Source organism: Rhea pennata, chromosome 15, assembly GCF_028389875.1.
Source record: "Rhea pennata isolate bPtePen1 chromosome 15, bPtePen1.pri, whole genome shotgun sequence".
NCBI lineage: Eukaryota > Metazoa > Chordata > Aves > Rheiformes > Rheidae > Rhea > Rhea pennata.
Genome location: NC_084677.1, coordinates 11,351,193 through 11,368,331, shown reverse-complemented (window position 1 = coordinate 11,368,331; position 17,139 = coordinate 11,351,193). Strand labels below are relative to the sequence as shown.

Below are 17,139 nucleotides of genomic sequence, written 5' to 3'. Positions count from 1 at the left end.
CTGCCGTTTTTACTGAGTCTCTTACTCATGTACATAATCCTCATTAGCATCATTTACTATGAGCAGGGGTTACAAAGCCAAGACTGAAAATGTCAATATATACTTAATACTGATAGTCTCTGGTGGCATCAGAAGCAAAATAAAAGAAATGCACAACCTCTGCTCTATCTGGCAAGTCTAGTAGTCAAAAAGAAGTAAACCAAAATAGAAATGATATTCCAATATTAGTGCTGAAATAATCTTCAGGGGGGAAGATTGCAAATATTTAATTAAAAACATGCAGAGCACACTATCTGACTCTGCCAAACTCCCCTCCCCCGGATTTCTTAAGTAAGTTAAATCAAAGTTTAACTTGCGGAATGGGAAAAAGCATGTGTGCATACATGAACATGAACACACGTGTTGAAGTGCAGCCCATGACTCCGGGATACTTGTAATTTTGACAAAACTCACCAGATGAATTTAAGGATGCGGATTTCATTCAGGAATATATGGCAGAGACTAGATTGAGCCATTGCTTAATGCTTTCTCCTACTGGCACATTTCTGGGTAGCCTGTGGATGTTAAGTTTAAATAAAACACATTTACAGCATTTATGGATTGTGAAGAAAACTTCTGAGGTCCTATTCATCTCCCAGCTACTGATCAGTGACGTAAATACTAATGGTTATCAATAACAGAGCTCTTTCACCCCACCCCTGGTTATATCCCCATTTCTTGGGCAGTCAGTCCAGCGTGCCCTGTGCACCCTGGAGCTGAGCAGGGCATGGGTGGCTGCACACAGAGCAGTGCTGGAGAGACCTGTCACACTAGTTACACAGGCCTGGCTGAGGCCAGATGCCCTGTTCTCAATGCACAAAAATGCACTGATAATCATTAAAAGAAGATCACCATCTGCTATTGTAGGGTGCTAGTACTGGCAGAATTTTTAACTAATGTGATATATGAGAGCAATTATATGAAGAACAAATCACATGAGTAACTGGCTTTAATATTATTTAAACACACAGCTTAGTTTGGGACTAGAAGAGACCTCATGGCATGTAGCTGTATTATGTTACATATCCTTACTGAGAATATTTTGCCAGTTTAGGAATACAATTAGGTTACACTGGCTCAAGCTACACCTTTGCTTTCAAATAAGCCAACTTCGGCAACCTGATGCAAGGCTGTACTTTTCAGGGTTATATTTTTACTTCTCTTCTCTGTAGTGATCTTAAAAGGCCAACTGGTGATGAAAAAGTGTTTAATAAAATGCTGAACAAGATATATATTGAAATTAAAAATTAGATAGTATTATTCCAGACATGCTTTATCTTTTTAGTTTTCTATTTAGATGCTACTTACTATTACTTTAACATTTAAGGAATTTAATTCACACTTATTTTTTGCTTGAAAACATTAAAGTAAATTAAAAATTGGAAACTAATAACCTGCAAGTTTAGCATATTATTCTTTCATTTAATATGCTCAGCAGTGTGTACATGTTTTTCTAATAGCAGTGAAGCCTGTAGAGTTCCAGCATGTTAAATGAGGTTCTGTTTAGAAACTGCTGTTCTGGAGAATGACAGTTCTTGAAAAGAAAACAGAAAACACATCCCAAACAGTATTTACTTTCAGAGCAGTTTTGCTCTGGATTAGTTTGAAAATCCAGATGAATAATTGCCTGTAAATAATTTCATTCCCTGAACAAACTCCTGTGCCAGTCCTTTCTTTTATGGTAAATCCATTGGGCCATAAACCTTGTTTGAGCCAGAAGGCAGGTGTACAATATACACGCATAAAGCTTCCTTGAGCACCACTGCTTGACTTCCTATGGGAAAAATAGGAAAGGAAGACATCATTTATCTGTATTAGTGTTTTAATCGTCCTGCAATTAGCTCTGAAGTTTTTAGCTCTCTCCAAAAAGAAATTTCTTTGCTCTAGGCAGGCATCTCATAATAAGACCGTTCGACATCCTACTCACCGACGACAGCCCAAATTTGGTAAATCCCTGCCTGCGGTGGTAAGGCACCTGCCTGCACCCGGCCCCAGCTCAGCAGCAGCAGATAAGCAAGCACGAAGCGCTGCAGGTACAGATGACCAGGCTGCCACCACTACAGCACTGGCCTGGGCGGCCCCATGTCGACTAAGCAGGCCGGCACGAAGGGGAAAGGGCCTCCCGCCTCGGGTGGGAACAGCCCGGCTGAAAACGCGCTGCGGCAGGCAGCTGGCGGGGGAGGTCAGCGGCTCCGCAGAGCCGGGACCGGTGCTGCGGGAGGCTGCGGCCCTCCCGGGCCCGGTGGGGAAGCGGGAGCAGCGGCGGCGCCGAGGCCGTCCCGCGAGGCGCCGCGCCGGCGTCGCGCCGCATCCCGCCCTGCGCGCGTGCCGCGCCGCGCGTCCCCCCCGAGGGCCGCGGCAGCAGGGGGCGCCCGCGCAACGCGGCTCCCCGCGACGCCGCCCGGCGGCCGTTGGGGTCAGGGGTCGCGGCGGCGGCGCCACCTGCCGGGCGCGGGGAGGCCGCGGGGTCCTCGGCGGGCCGCGGGGCGCTCCCGGCGGCGCTTCCGTGGAGTCCGTGCCGCTTGCGTTAATGGCGCTTCCCCGGGGGGTGGCGGCGGCGCCGAAAGGCGCTGCGAGGAGCGCGCAGGGAAGGCAGTGGGGGCAGAAGGCGGGCGCGCCGCCCTCCTCATATGGGCCTCGCGGGCGGCACAGCACCCAGCCGGTAGCGTGGCCGAGTGGTCTAAGGCGCTGGATTTAGGCTCCAGTCATTTCGATGGCGTGGGTTCGAATCCCACCGCTGCCAAGAAGTTTTTGTCGCCGCCGCGGTGGCTCCTTTTCGCCCCCGGGAGCGAGGCGGCGGCGGCGAGCCGGGGAGAGTGCCCGGAGGGGAGCGAGGCGGAGCCCTCACCGGGCGGGGCGGGGGCGCCGCCAGAGCCGCGCGCAGGGTGGGCGGCCGGGAAACAGTAAAACCAAACGCTCAACCGGGAATGCAGCGCCGGGGAAGGCGGCTCCGCGCCGTTACGCACCGACCGGCTTCGACTGAGGTCGGCGAGGGCGCTTTCCGCAGCTGCTCCGGCTTCCCGCGCCGTCCGGGGGCAGCCTCGCCGCGGAGGGCCCGGCGTCGCCTGTCGCAGAGCCCGAGGGGGAGAGGCGGGTGTCCGCTACAGCACATGAGCAAGCGTAGCACTTCCACGCACGTTTTATTTCCCGGCGCGCGCAGTGACACGAGGAAATCACCACAGGGAGCCGCGCGCGCGCTGCCCCCGCGCGGCCGTTACAGGCGCCGCGCGCGGCCCGGCCCGGCCGTCAGTCCGCGGGGAAGGCTGGTGCGTGTGAGGCAAACGCACCCAACGGTCGCGGCTCCGGTGCGTTTCAGTGATGGTCGCTGGCCTTCCCTGCGCTTTGCTGCCTAAGAGCGGCTGCTGCCACGCTAAAATTTTGTCCTTCAATCTGAAAAGTAACTGCCTGTTTGCTGCACAGGGGCCATAAGCAGCGTGGAGATGGGAGGGATCCGCAGCAGCCCATTACGCAGGTCAACGTTGCATTTCTCTGAAAAAATGCAGAGCTGAAAGGCCATCAAATCTTAAAGAAAGAAAGATCAAACTTAAACTAACCATTAAAGAAAGCAAAACTTTGAGGAAGGCGTGATGATTCGGGGCTTCTGGTCTTGTTTTAATGTAGTGGTCCACAGAATCGGCAAATGCAAACTTCTCTGGGTTGTAGCCCAGCTGGTGCCGTGCCTTGTCTATGCGAAACGTGTGGGTTATGGAAATGTTCTGTACCTGCAGGACAAAAAACAGCAGATGTGAATATACAGGAAACTGAGCCAAAGCCTGTAAATGGTAGTAAAATCCAGTTAAAGGAAAATTAAAAACACCATGTCCTATTGACATATGTCACATTGTCTTTCAAAATGTTCGCCCAAAAGGAGGATCTTGAAAGCCCAAAGACTAAGCAAAGTCTGCAAAATAGAATCTTCTAGTCTTGAAAACATCCACAAGAAGTGTACTGTACTCGTTTGTCTATATAAGGAGGCAGATAAAAACCTAAGTATCTTTAAAAATTAGGTTGCATCTAGCCAGCCAAAGCCATACAGGTTACTGGGGCCAAGGAAGGACCTGAAGCAGCCTCTCCCAAATTGCAAGCATAAACTCTTATCTTTCTTCTCAACAAACATGACATACTGCCTAAAATGCACTTCCTTGCACATACCTCCTTGAAAACTGGAGGGTGACATAGTACTGGGGACATTTTCTGCTGACAAGCTCAAATGTGCATCCCGTGAGAATTAAGACCCTGGTATAAACACACACGTTACCTCATTTCTGGTTAGCAGAGGTGATAATTCAACAAATGGTTTCAGCATCAGATGAAGATATTCCATTATTATCGCTGCATAACAAAAGATCATTACTTGAGGTAAGAATATTAAATGGCTATACCGTCATGACTGCAGCATATCTCAGTGAAGGATAACTGTATGTCTAAGGGCTCTAGTCACTATTACTAGCATTGACAGGACTACTTGCTTACACAGAGTTGGATTTAATCTTTCATACCTCAATCAGACTGAATCAGGTGGGTGCGTGTGGAAAGGGTTTGGAGCGGTGGTGGTAGTTCTAGTGAAAAGACTGTGGGACATCACACAAATGTGGTAACAACAAACTATGCAAAGTTGGATTCTGAGTTGCAGATAGAGGTTGATTTTGGAGAGGGTGTTGGGTATAGGAGAAGGAGAAATTGTAAGTAAAGCAGACACTCTTCAGCATATCTCATGAATCAGAGAATTTTACATTTAACTTGCTATATTTATAATATTAATTCTAGAGTTATACATCTGATAAGGATTTAAAATGCTTATTAATGGGACTTAAAATAACCAATCATTCTTGTTTTAGCATGCTGCATAGTGCATGCACTCCTCCACCCCTAAATATTGTATACTAGGTGAGCCCCAAGCATATTGTTTCTATACACAAAAATAAAAATTACACATATTACTTTTACACATGAAAGTAAAAATTGTGGGGAAATTAAAACAACTCATAATTAACAATTATATTTCAGTAAGAAATGGGGGTAATGTGGGCAGCACAGAGAGAAATGTTAATAAAATATTTTACCTGATGCATAAACTAAGGAAGTAGGAATACGTATCCATGGTTTACTGCAACCTAATCGTTCAAACTGAGAGGGATTAAAAACAGTGATTAAAAAAAAAGAAGTAGAAAACTCAAACAAGTTTTAAAGTTTCAGAATAGAAGAAGTAAATATTTACTGATGGAACAGAAAACTGCATCTTTGCTGTTATAGTTTAGGTTTTCTTTCTTCAGGAGTTTCCAGTTAAATGTCGCAGGCAGAAGCTATCTAATTTTCAAATGGCAGTCTATGTGAGAAATAATCCCTAGTCCCACTCTGCCTTAAAAATTGAGGAAAAAAAGGCTTATAAAAATTGATGCATGTATTGTGGTGCACTGATACCCAACTTAACTTTGTAACATATTTATGGTTTTGAGCCTGTCACTAACAGCAAAATTTTTTTTGAAAGTAATAAATATTACAGGTTAATAATTAGGATTTGTATTTTTGTGCCCCCAAAATATCCACTGTTAACAGATGAATGCTCAAGAAATGAAGATGCCATAAGGGCTAGTTGAAAGAGGATTCTGGTTCAGGTGGACCTTTGGTCTCAGTGAAGATAGTCACCTTATGTTATACCTTAGGTAGTCTTTGTTGCAGCACTGATCACACTGAACTGTAGGCAGGAATTAAGCCCACATTCAGAACACTCTTACAGCCCAAGCAAACATACCAAATCCCTAGCATGCACACAAAAGCCATAGTTGTATACCGTCAAAGAAATTAATGTATTTAAAGTATACATTGTACGCACTAGTGGAGTTAACCATTCGAAAAGGTTGAATTTTTCGCCATCATTAATGAAATACACCTGACCACTCTGTTAAAGAGGGAAAGAAGAAACATATTAGTGAAAATACTACTACATACATGTTGACTTCTTTTATCTCACCTCTTATAAATAGATTTAAAAATTAAAAAAGATACAGCAGTATAAAATGCACATAGATGGACATACAAATCAACAAACTACCTGCATTATGTTCCAATCAGGTTCCCTTCTATGTGCAGTGAAATTGAGAGAGAGAGATGGTTTATGTGATTAACATACTGTAGTATGAATTATTTATTACAGATATGCCTGTAAAGAATGACTATATTGATTTTATTGAGATTACTAATTGCACTCAGAGCAGAGCTACATATGATTTGTGCTTTTAATGTACTCGAATGGTGGAATATGTTCAGCTCTCTGTCCAGTTAAGGCTTACGAAAATCCACATGACTCCATCTGTGTAACCAAGGTGCAAGTTACCTCTTTCCATTTTACTTTTAGAGTTCTAGAAAAAGTAGTTTAATCTACTCTGAAAATCTTTCTAATATACTTTTAAGGGTGGTTCTTCTTCATCAGATAGAATAGTATTTACAAGGAGGAAAACAGTTGCAACTACTTTTGAAATAAATGTGTGAAATCTCAGCTGTGGTGAGGTGATGGCTCTTACTCATACATGATATGAGAAGAACTGATTATCACAGTTCATAACACTAAGTTTGGATCTATGTAAAGTGGAAACAGGATAAATTTGCCAGAATTTCCAGTTTCATTTCTGATATATCAGACATTCTTTGCTCCTCTTCCAGTAATGGCAAACATAATATTACAAAAATGCAAAGGAGGAGATACTCTTAAAGAAAACAAACTGAGCCTTCCAACTACTAACACACGACACAGCCAGTGCTGCCTGGTACCATACTGTTAGCGGAACATTTGTCAATCAAAAACAGATTATATACGCTAAACGACCATGACACAAACATTAATCCTGCTGGATCCGCTGTAAAATGAAGCTGTGGTGTTTTTATTGTTTACTTACAGCTATATAGTTCTTTTCAGGAGTGAGAGCATCAGCAGCTAGGATTTGTGCTTGTATCAGGTTCTCCACATGTACCCAGTTCATCTTAGCAGAAGGATCCCCAAACTTGAAGCTAAGTAGCCCTCTCTCAATATTCTTCTGTAGACACAAACAAAACCACAGCAAGCTGCATTTTTAAATGAGGTACACTACACTTTGTTGTTCATCCTAGTGTAATTTTTGTCTCCACTTAGAAAAAAGACACAAATCAATTAAAAAGAATGGAGAGAAGACTATATTATAACCAATTCTGTGAATTAGTGCTGAATAGTATAAGAAGTAATGGACATAAATTGCAGTGAGAGATACAAATCAATTAAAAAGAATCAAGAGAAGAATATATTATAGCCAGCTCTGTGAATCTGTGCTGAATAGTATAAGAAGTAATGGACATACCTAAGTATCTCTCATTGCAATTTATCTAGTAGGGAAGTACTTCTGATAGGTAAGAATGACTGCCTACAGAAGATTGCAGGCTACACCACTGGATGTGGTTAGAATGGATTAGATGGAGTTTGTCAGTAACAGTCAAAATATAATCGATCTTGTGCATGGGAGATGGACTACATGACTCCAAGGTCCTCTTTTAGTCCTGGTTTTCTAATAATTCTGTCACATTAGATGATATACCCACAAATGATTTTAGAGCAATTCCCTCGCACAGGTGTGGAAATTATTTTGTTCCAACAATTCAGCAGTACTATGATATACCACATTGATTTGTGGAAAAATATTTTGGGAAAGTGGAAGACATTCTGCTTGAATGTCTCTTCCCTCCTAAACCCAAGTGTAAATTACCTGGACTCATGTGTCCAGCAATAAGTTCATCTCTATCCCTAATAAATAATCTCTTGATAGCAGGACTGAGGCAGATCAGAAGAGCAACACTGCAAAGTTTGCATTGCCTATATTTCATCTGCAAATAAAAACATAATGTCTTTTTCAAACCTCTCATCTATCATCTTGATTGAATCCTGTCTTTTAAACACAGTACACTCCATTTCTAAAAATAAAATCCATTTTAAAGCTCAGTAAAATGTTGTCTGTAAGGTAAAATGGAGTTCTGAATGGATCAGAAGTATTCACAAAATTGGATCAAACTTAACAGTTAGCTTACACTGAAAAAAATGGAAGCCAATGATGTGAACAATGGAAGCAAAAAATGGATCACTTTATTTGATCCATTCTAGAAACTGCAAAATGTGTCAGTGGCACAGTATTTTAAAATGAGCTCATAATAAATAAGTTTAAAATTTTAAATGAAAGTTTAAAATGCCGATATTTCTTTGAAGTATAAAAAATACATTTCAGTTTTAACTGAAATGCCATTTAAAAATACTTTATTTAGAAGATGACAAAATGGATTTCAGATGACTTGAACAACATTCCCCACCTCAGCCACAAAATAAAAATAAAAACTTATGTGGTAAGTTTGAGTGTATTGTTTCATGAAAACTGTACATAACTGTATTGTACTGACGCCTTTAAAATAACTGACTTCTGTAACTCTGCAGGGATCATTTTCTAAACACTGTCCTACAATTTAAAAGAGAGCAAGCGAGGAAAAAAACAAAACAAAAAAAACATGAGCACCTTAGCTGTCTGTCCTTTAGTAACCTATTGTACTAGAAGGTGCTTCTGACTCCTTTGCTTATTTCATTGGATAGTGAAAACTGTTAATGGTTGAGACTGGAAATAAGATATTTTGCCCTATCTCTTTTCATTAATATTTTAAAACATTTGGTTTAAGTTGCATGCAAACAGACAATTGAAATTATCACAGATTGGCCTGAATCTTTTTAATTATAGAAAACATAAATTACAAACTTACACGTGCTTGTATTTCGAAAAGGCTTTAACATACTATACTTCTTTATAGATGTAATACAACACCTGTTAAAAAGGTCAGAATATCCTCAACAGACAACTGAATTGTTGAATTGTTGCCAGATAAGCAGGTCAGTCAGTTCATAACACTAATGACTGAAGCTGTTGTGTATTTACAGAAAATTCTGCTGACTAAAAAAATCAAATACATACTGCTAGCCGTGGCAGATGTCTTTGCTCTTCTGGTCCATAGATTCCTGGTGGGCGAAGAACACATGTATAGAATATACCGCCTCCTAAAAGAATTTATAAGACTGTTCTTAAAGTGATTTTCATAAGACTACATTATCAGTACTTTTTTGGGTTTTATGAAGGCTCTGCTATAGTGAACATACTCGGGAATAAATTAATCTCACCAGCTAAAAAAAATAGTATTCACAAAAAAAGTGTTGACTTAATAGTTGGATATTATGTTGGCAGAATCACAACATGCAGAATAACAAGATAAAATCCAGAAAACTCCTGTCAGCAACACTCAAAGCCCTGACATATTTGTATTCCTAGGAATTATTAAATATTTCAGAACTTTTGTCTAACCTGTTGTCTCTGTGCCAAAACAATCGACAAATATGCCAACTGTGATGATAAGTTTGCTGATGTGAACAAGTTATTGATTAAAAAAAAGTGGGATGAAACTAAGCTAATGTTACATAGCATTACTGAAGGAAAATAATGACTTATGAGCAGTACAAGATAGAGCTGAAAGGCTCTTAACAGTAGGACATCCTACTCCCACTGAAACTACTGTAGAAGTTCTTGATAACTTTAGTGCGAGAACATAATGACTACCATAAAATCCTTATTATTTTCCCCAAGCATATCAGTTATCTGGTTCATCATCTTCTAGTAGTTATTCTTAATAGTAGTGGTAGAAGATCTTGATACCATGTACAATACTGAATCCTGGCACAGAATCAAAACAGGATGTTTGGAACAGTGGCTAATCATTTTCATCCTTTATATAGATAAACTAGTGTAAGCTTCTAATTTCATCGAAAAATGCAGGACAGTACATTGCTTCTAAAATTAGAGCATCTTTGATGTGAAGAGCTGCTGACAGAAGAGGAAATAAATAAACCTTCTCCCCCCCCCTTTTTTTAAAAAACAGAATAATCCAACTGGGATGAAACACACATCAATAATTTTATATTTCTTTATATTACTCTGCAAGTATCAAGTGAATCAAGTCTTTCGATAAGTTGTCCACAGCTAAATTTAGCTCAGTATCATTTGGTCACATGGAATCACATTGCACTTTACATTAATTTGTTTTGCCCTGGCAGTTATAGTATCTCACAGGTGAGCTTAAGTATTCAAGTGTATAACTGGCTCCTTCAACATGGAAAACTTTGGGAAGTACTAATAAATAATTCCAGGCTGCAGTATCAGGTACCTTTGGACTTTAATATATAACTGTGTTGGGGGGTAACAATTTAATCAACATTCATGTTTTACTTATGTTGTGTAATAAGGTGATATTAAACACTTCTGTTTTTCTTGAATTTAAAGCTGTCTTCATCTTTTCAACTAAGTGAACTCACTGCTACCACACTAAAAGCTTTTGTTAGCAACATGGGAACTACAGGCATTTAAAAGTGATTTTTTAGAGAAAAATCTTACAGTTGGGAGAGCAGTAGGTAACTATTTCATATTTGCTGGACATCTTGTCCACTGAAGGACTGATATAAATACATGCAGGATGTTAGGGAGGCAGAAGAAGAGGAATAAATTCCACTATAAATTCATTCTAACACAGAAGTACCTGCTAGTGGAGTTCCATTAGCTGCTAGTACCATTTGTTCTGCAATTGATTTGGTTCTGGAATAATGATCAACATGCTACAGAGAAAAAGCAAATATGATGTTTTTATCTACTCTTGAAATAACAGAGCAGAGAGGCATCTCTTCTCCATTAGTTTTTATAAAGCAGATGGCAACAAACACCTCAAAATTAAGAATCTGTGGGGTATTATTTTCGGATAAATCACATACCTGTTGCTAATGTAAGCAAGCATTTTTGTTTATGCAAATCCAGTTAATTAATTTTAGCCTATCTGAGAAGTAATAAATATATGTATGCTCTGAATGCTGCCAAGAATGTAATCGATCAGTACTTTGCAATTTGGATTTGTTTTTAAAGTAATGGAAAAGTCAAAAGTCAAGTTTTGTGGACATTATGATTAGTCTGTACTCTCCTGTTCACTTTCTTATGGTACACTCCCAGAGAAAATATTATTCAATATTTTATCTACCCATCTCTATTTCATGAAACACTGAAGTAATGATGGAGAGAAGATGGAGAAATCAACAATGTATGCAAAGCAACCAGAACTAATTTCTCTTTTTTAATTAAACGCAACGTAACCATATAAAAATGGCCTGCTTTCCCATATCAGCTCTATATTGAATATATATCATCTTCAATAAGGGAGAAGCAGCTAAATTGTATGAATGATAAATGGTCAAAGAGGCACCAAGCCATATAACACAATCCTTCTGTTCAGGTGGAATTTTGTTAATGGGAAAGTGTATGGGTTTTTTTTCAAAAAATCAATGCCTTGATAGCAAACAAAGAGTTTTGACATTTACGTAAAACTGATGTGTTAAGGTTGCAAACAGCATCTACAAAGAGTGTAAAGAGTATTCTGTTTCTTCCTTGGCACTAGATTCTGCCATCAGGGAAGATAGGGTCATGAAAATTCCAGGATTTTTCAGAAATGAGCAAGTAAACAAAGAGGAAACATGAAAAAGAAATACAGCCAAAATACCTTTTCTATGGGAAAATATGGCACAGTTTCTTCATCACCATCTTCAATAGAAAGCCCTCCAAACACCACATTTACTGTACTGGTATATATCAATCTAGGGATGTTCCTTTGTTTGCAGGCTGTGACAATATATAAAGTAAATTAGTTGAGTTGGAACTGAAATATGGAAAAAGAAAATATTGTGTGAACTGGCAATGGGTCCTTTCAGAAACTGTCCAATCTTAAAAGAACAAATCCTTCCATTTTATGATTGGATTATTTAATATGCAGAGCTTATTTAAATGGCAGATACCAATTGAGAACCAAGTCCGTTATAGTGTGGCATGTCCTAATTTGGGTGTTGGAAGCAAACACAGAGTGCCTTTGGGAGGGCTGGCGCCACTGCCTTGGGATGGGGCTTCAGCTCTAGCCAGGCAGGCTACTGGAAGTGTTTCTTCCTCAGGGGCTGTCCACACAAACTAGCTGTCCACAAGCTATTTTGGTAGAAACAAGGCATACTGCTGCAAAATACACATGGAAACAATCAACTCCTTATGTGGATACAGATTCTGACAGGAGGTCAAACATGGACATGAAAGGCTGAAGCAGCCAGCACTATGGTGCTGGCTCTCGTATCACACCTTATGCCAGAATCAAACATAAAAGAAACAATCATGTTTCCCCATCTTCTGCCAAAAATGTAAAGTGTCTGGTGAAAAAATAGTGTATGCCCATAATTTTTTTCCTAAGTGGTATGTTTTGATGTGTTATATCAACACTCATAGGCAAGGTTAGATACTTACCGTCAATGATGAATTTTGTTCCATCAATGTTTACAGTTTCAATCTCTTTTCTGTGAAGCTAGGAAAATAGAGAAATTCTGCATTTCTGAATAGTAACACATTTAAAATTCACTAGGTGTCCCCCAGTGAAGCAAAACTAATGAGCTTAGTGCTTTGTTTTTTAAAAAAGCTTGTTCAGACTGACATTTGAGACTTCAAGAAGTCAAATTGTTACTTTAAAACTACACTTGTATTTTTCTTTTATTTTTACAGAGTAGTTAGCCTGAAACAAAGAGAATCATAATGCTTCTGAACAAACATTTCCAGTGGTTATGAATCTTGCACAAACATGTTAAATATCCATGCTTCAGTAGCACTTCAGTGGCCAGTCGGCTATACCTAGAGTAATTCCGTAAGTATGCACTGCATAGTTGCAAAAATTTTCTGATGAGCTATCTAGCTAAGGTAGGTGTTGAAGTTCTTTATAATACATACGGTAGGAAGGGGAGAGGTGTAATTTTAATCATACAAAATGTGTCCCAGAGCCCTAAATCAAGTAGATCCTTAGAGCATTTTATCTAAAATGGCAAACAATCAAGACTTGACATAGAGCAGTTGTTATAATTTAATTATATAAATTAACTTATAATTTACTTCAGGCTTCACTCCTCCCAGTGACCTCACAGCTAGGAGTTCAATGTAAAAAGACTTAGGGAAGGCTCAGGTTTTGTGGAGGGAAGCCACCTCCTTTGCCACTCCTTCTGTCCTCTTGCTATTACAGAACTCTTCAATACCATTTCTGGCTCAAAATCCCTCTCAGGCTCTAATTGCTGAAGCCTCTAATTGTGAGGAAGTTATTTCACAGCCAGAGAAACTGAACTATAGCCAGACTGCCCACAGCTAGAACATCAGTTTGCGCAGAGCAGTTCACCGAAACAGCACGGGCATGGACTCATGCTCTCAGGTAATCGGAAGAGACAGAGTCTAGAACAGTGTTACAGCATCACATCTCCCAGCCTAACTCAGTGCAGAAAATTACACAGAGAAATAAAAAACGATTTGGACTCACTTGCTCTCTTCCTGACATTCCATATGAAGCTACATGAAAGACACAGTCAGCCCCTTCACAGGCTGCAAAAATGGCATCATAATCCCTGACATCTGCCTGTAATACATACGAAAAGACATTTGGCCTTGAATTCAAAACTGTAGGTTAGCATTTATCACATAGTGGGTTAACACAAAGGGAATGTATATACATAGTTGTACTTACTGTGCATCCTGGGACTGAAAACCAGGCCAATTTTAGTATTTGTTGATAGTAACAGATTTCTTCCATGGAACTCAAAGGATATTAAAAATATTCATTAAGCCTCATAATACCCCAAGGAAATACAGAAATATAATACTCATTTTGTAGGTGAATAAGGCACAGATGAGTCAAGTGACTTGGTCATGAGAATACTTTCAGAGTCAGAAATAAAAAGAACTGCTCTGTACTATGCATTTGAAAAGTCATTATTTTCCTTTCATATGTATTTCAGATGCAAATTAAAATCCAGCTGACAACAAATGCATAGAATATTCAAACTTTTAAGAAGTTTCTTGACATTTAAGAGTATTTAGATTCTGTGAAAACTAAGACTAGTAAGACTTCATGGAAAAAAGGTGAATTAACTAATGTTATTTGCCTATTGTAAAAAAACAGCTTTTCATACCTGGATACACACTACTCCACTGGGAATCTCCCAAATAGGCTTGTTTGTGTCATACAGGACAACAGAAGCTCCTGAGCTGGCAAGAGCACATCCCAGCTTGTATCCAAAATAGCCTCCACCTCCTGTCACCACTGCTTTCATACTTTTTTCATTCAGTGCTCCAGCATTTCCACTGAGGTTAGAATTAGAGCTCTCATGCCAGGGTGTTGCTATCCCACTCAGTACAAGTTTTGTGTCATTCCTATGAAGTGAAACATCATCTTCTATTACCAGACACATGTAACAATTTCTTCTCCACGTTGAAAATTGCTCCATAGTGCTCCTGGATGCAGACAATTCCAGTAAGTTTCATGTTAAAAATCTCTACTTGCAGCAGCAAAGTTTTACTTTAACATAACCTGTTTAAGAGAGATAAAGCATAACACTAGGTACAAGATTTCCAGGCTTCAAAGACTGCTTTTAAAAGACCAGTTTAAAATTTTTGCTTAGATTGTTTGAGTTTGTTTAATCATACTTCTCATATTATACAAACCTTAAAAATTAATATGAATTGGCTATTAAAACTTGGAGCATGTACTTTTATATTATAGTCTACATCCTGAAAACATATTAAAAAAGGCTTGCATATTTTGGATTAGCTATTTGCAAGTGATATTCAGAATAATAAAAGAAGAACACCAACTTTCCCCTAACTCGGTGTGCATGAACGAAGATGTTCGCTGCATGTGGGTCAAAACTAATAATGGAACAGATGAAATTTTTTATTTGTGGGAGAGAAATTGTTGCTCCATTCTAAGGATCAGTCAACAACTGACTGTAAATTACGAATACGTAGTTATTGTCAGTGGCAGTGGTTGGAGTTGAGATGCAGGAGGCTTTCAGATGGGATGAGGCATGCCTGATTCCTGTATCTTGATGGCCTTGTCACAGGACAAGGCTATCGAATCCCTTACTTTTCATGGGATCTAAAATTAAAAAAACGGCCAAGTGAGAGAAAGAGAAAAATCAGGTCAACGAGTATATTAAGAAAAGTGATACCGAATCACTTATTTCTTAATTACAGAGGTTCTTTATCGTCCATCCAGTGTTCATCACTGAAAGGCAAAGCACGTCAGAGGCTCTGAGTACTGAGTTACCCATATCGCTTCATTGTGCCTTAATGAAAGATTAAGAGCTACCCGAGAGCCTGCGGGTTTTCAGTGCATCTCACTTGCAAATTTGTCATGGAAAGCACCCGCTACTTAGAACGAGATACTGGAAGCCAGGAAAGCTCATGCTCGCGGTCGGATCCTCCGCTGGTTTCCCCGGCCGCTGTCGAGCGCCGGCCGCTTTGCGGGCCGTGGGAGCCCGGCGGGCGGGGACCCGGGCCGCCTCGGTTCAGGCGAGAGCCAAGACTCTCGGCATTAGCAGCAACTGCGCCCCTTATTTAGGGGGCTCGATCCCATTCCGGCTCTGCAGCCCCTCCTTGCTTCGAGCCTCGGGGGCCCCTCCCGCCCCCGCGCAGCCTCCGCGCAGCCTCCGCGCAGCCCCCGCACTCCACGGCCGCTCCGCTCCGCGCCCCGCCGGGCGGGCGGGCGGCAGGGCCCGGCGCGGCGGAGGGGCGGTGCCTCCCCGCCCATGGCCCCGCCCCGCCACCCCTCGCCGGCCAATCCCCTCTCGGCAATATGTCTCCTTCGGCGCCTCGCTGGGCAGCCAGCCAATAGGACCGCAGATGCAAATGAGCACCTCGCGGTGGCGGCGGCCGCGGCCGCTCGGCGGCCGTTGGCGCGGTTGGGCCGGGGCCGGGGCCGGGGCCCGGGCCCGGCGGCGGCGGTGGCGGCAGGGCCGGGGGCGCCGCCGCCGCCCGTACAAACACGCCGCCCCGGCCGAGCCCGCTCGGCCCCGCAGGCGCAGCCCGGCCCCGGCCCCCGCGCTGCCCGCCCCGCCCCGCCCCGTCCCGCGGACGCTGGCGGGAAGGCGGGCGGGAGCGGAGCCCCCGGGCCGGGGTCGCCGCCGCCCGCGCTGCGCGGCCCCGCGCCGGCCCCAGCGCCCCCGCGGGCTCTCACCTGCGCGCGCCTGCCCGCGGCGGCGGCGGCGGCAGGGCATGCCGCCCGCGGCCGGGCTCCCCCTGGGCGGGCTGCTGGCGGCCGGGAGCGGCGTCTGCTCGTGGCCGCCCGGATGGTGGGTGCGGGGGCTCGGCGCGGGGCGACGCGGAGCATCCGGCACGGCGCTGCCGCCGCCTGCGCGGTCGGCGCGGCGCGGAGCCCGCCGCGGTTCAGCCCTCGGCGCCTCTGCCCTCGCCGCTGTAGCTGCGCCGCGTCTGAACGCTCAAATTAAGTTTTAATCATTTTAGGACACGCTCCCAATGTTTGTTAAAGTGACCCCGGTAGGAGCCAGCTCGAAGCAGGCCGAAACGAGAGAACGGCTGTTCGGGCTGACGCCAAGAGCGGTCTCAGTGACTGCCGCTACTGCCGGCTTTACACCGCCCAGGACACTGACCGCTCGGTGTTGGTGGCACCGCTGCTGCGCTGCGGGGAGAAGCGCGTAACCGGGCGCGCCGCAGCCGGCAGCGCCGCGGCCGCAGGGCGCCGAGCTGCCCCCGCTCCCGCGGAGCCCGGCGCGCTCTGCGGGGCAGTCCTAAGCCACGAAACGACCTATGAAACGTTTATAAATAGCTGCTTTAAAAAGCGGGTTAAATACGTGTGCACAGAGTTGGAACGCTAATGCCACATTTCCAGCGAAACGGTTTAGGCGGTGGCTTGTGCTGTGCTTGCTTGTGCGCCCGCCGGCCAGCTGCACCTCTCCTCCGATAAATTTTGAACTTACTAGCTTGTTTTAACCAAACTTGACTGAGTCCATAAGGGTCTCAAACATACCGATATTCTGGAAGTTCCTGACCAGAGGCGGTGAGGAACAGGGGAGAGGCTCGGCAGTACCCCGCGAAGGGAAGGGGGGCAGTACGAGCTCAGTTCGTATGGGCAAGGACAGTATCAAAAAGCAGATCTACGCGGGAGTGGGCTGCACTGGCTTCGCTGCTCACAGAACTATTTGCTCAG

At 43.1% G+C, this 17,139-nt stretch overlaps 1 protein-coding gene, 1 long non-coding RNA gene and 1 other non-coding gene across 3 annotated transcripts; 1 reads left to right on the top strand and 2 right to left on the bottom strand.

Annotated features, from left to right (window-relative positions):
* Positions 1-975: 975 nt before the first annotated feature.
* Positions 976-2,324, bottom strand: LOC134147387 (uncharacterized). Its single transcript, XR_009960000.1, has 2 exons — positions 1,967-2,324; positions 976-1,813 (listed from the first exon to the last, which is right to left on the bottom strand). It is a non-coding gene; the product is annotated as an uncharacterized LOC134147387 (long non-coding RNA).
* A 376-nt stretch (positions 2,325-2,700) lies between these two features.
* Positions 2,701-2,782, top strand: TRNAL-UAG (transfer RNA leucine (anticodon UAG)). The gene has a single exon. It is a non-coding gene; the product is annotated as a tRNA-Leu (tRNA).
* Positions 2,783-3,512: 730 nt separating this feature from the next.
* LOC134147345 (putative short-chain dehydrogenase/reductase family 42E member 2) lies at positions 3,513-14,456 on the bottom strand. The gene is given in 12 exon segments (XM_062588412.1): positions 3,513-3,761; positions 4,298-4,371; positions 5,103-5,166; positions 5,873-5,938; positions 6,933-7,070; positions 9,012-9,094; positions 10,621-10,696; positions 11,626-11,744; positions 12,408-12,465; positions 13,456-13,551; positions 14,105-14,353; positions 14,355-14,456. Coding segments are annotated over 12 exon segments (1,374 nt in total).
* Between the last annotated feature and the right edge of the window lie 2,683 nt (positions 14,457-17,139).